Source organism: Vitis riparia, chromosome 10, assembly GCF_004353265.1.
Source record: "Vitis riparia cultivar Riparia Gloire de Montpellier isolate 1030 chromosome 10, EGFV_Vit.rip_1.0, whole genome shotgun sequence".
NCBI classification, from domain to species: domain Eukaryota; kingdom Viridiplantae; phylum Streptophyta; class Magnoliopsida; order Vitales; family Vitaceae; genus Vitis; species Vitis riparia.
In genome coordinates this window covers 17,502,876-17,504,734 of record NC_048440.1, presented here as the reverse complement: position 1 = coordinate 17,504,734, position 1,859 = coordinate 17,502,876, and the positions used below count along the sequence as shown (strand labels likewise).

The following is a 1,859-nucleotide window of genomic DNA, read 5'->3' as shown; positions in this document are numbered from 1 at the left end:
ATATTTAAGAGGCACGTGAAAAATGAACAAAGCCTAAGTGTGCAAAAGGTAAAAATGAAAATGATTGTTATAGGAATAAAAAATAAATTTTCACATGAGAGAAAAAATGGAAATCAACAGCAGCCGACTAAAAATTTTGTCAGATTTTGAGGAGAAAAGCAATTCTAAATAATGTGTGTGAACCAATTTTCTTGAGTTCCCATATCAGACACGATATGAAATGGCTGCATTTATTAAAGTTCAGGAAAAAATGAGGCTGAAGTTCTCCCCCCCATCACCCCTCTAAATCTGAATCTGGACCAGTCAAAGATTTCGCCATACTTCAATTAAGACCATAATAATATGTGGACAATAAGCATTGATTAAACCATGTTTATGACACTAATAATTAAATTTTAAACTTAATTAGGTTATTGAAGCCGAAATTTGAACAGTTTTTCTTATTCAGTACAAACAAGTCAAAAAGGGTCCATGCAACCCCACAATGGATAGCTCAGCGGCCCCACCTACATATCAAATCACCCAACTTTTATCAACGGCTTGTAATTAAGTGATTCTGCTTTAAAAACCTTTGGCTGTGGCTCGGCTTATAAAAGCCTGGATCATTATCACCATACTTGTGTGAAAGTATGATAATCCATTTCTGTTGAGGAATGAATTCATTTCTACATTGATGGAGAGCAATCCTAGTTCATCTAGAACTGATAGAAAAACTATAGAGAGGAATAGGAGAAATCACATGAAGTCCCTCTACTCCAAGCTCAATTCTCTTGTACCCCATCAAACCTCAAGGGTCTCTTTCTTTATCTCTTCTCTCTCTCCCTCTCTCTCTCTCTCTGAGATACAGACACTGAATATACATGCATACTGATTATATATTGATGAGGATTTTTGTTGAGGTTGCAGGAAGCCATCACACTGCCTGATCAACTGGATGAAGCAGCAAACTACATAAAGAGATTACAGGAAAAATTGGAGAAAATGAAGGAGAGGAAGGACAACTTAATGGGATTTGAAAGGCCAAACACAAGTCCTAACAGTGGAGCCATGGTGGGATTAAAACCACCACAGATTGATATTCATGAAAAGGGTTCTGCTCTGGAGGTAGTTCTGATAACTGGGTTGGATTTCCAGTTCATGTTCAATGAGACCATTCGTGTGCTTCATGAAGAAGGTGCTGAGATCGTCAATGCCAGTTTTTCTGTTGTTGATGATACAGTTTTCCACACAATACATGCACAGGTGGGCTAAAATTGTTTTCCCAGTCACATATATTCATGTTGTGATAATTAAATTTAGTTTGATGGAAAAAATAGAAGAACTAATATTTTTTCAATATTTAAATGTTGTAGGTTGAAGGGCCTGTACTGGGTCATGGAGCTGCAAGGATATCCGAGAGACTAAAGAAGTTTGTTTTCTAAGTTAATATATTTCTGTTTGAAGCATAATGTTGCGTCTTAATGGACGAAAAAAATAAGACCTCCTTGAATGTGCTTGCCCAGTTGTTTTAAAAACCACTTTTATGGATGTTCTGTGGTGATTAAGAATTTTAGTTGCTGATAAAATATATAGTTAGCATTTGAATGTCAGCTATAGATTTCAGAAAATGCCCATGTCGATCACAGGCTCAAAATTGCAGCAGGCTCACATTTTCTCTTTGGACGGCATTTATTAGATGAATTTGTTGAACTATCAATTTTCCTACTAGTTTAAGATTGCAGGATTTGGATTCACTATACACATTATGTTCCATATCATACCATGTGAAGAGAGGGGGCTCAAATCCATGACCTCCCACCAAATCAAACTTTGATATCATGTTGAACTACCAATTTTCTTAAAAAAAATAAATGATTTGG

General features: G+C 36.0%; 1 protein-coding gene across 1 annotated transcript; it reads left to right on the top strand.

Moving 5' to 3' along the window:
- The first annotated feature begins 609 nt into the window (after positions 1 to 609).
- Positions 610 to 1,624, top strand: LOC117924031 (transcription factor bHLH162). The gene is made up of 3 exons (XM_034842581.1): positions 610 to 793; positions 907 to 1,242; positions 1,353 to 1,624. The coding sequence occupies exons 1-3, from the start codon at positions 674 to 676 to the stop codon at positions 1,419 to 1,421; spliced, it is 525 nt and encodes a 174-aa protein (XP_034698472.1). The 5' UTR covers positions 610 to 673; the 3' UTR covers positions 1,422 to 1,624.
- The last annotated feature ends 235 nt before the right edge of the window (positions 1,625 to 1,859 follow it).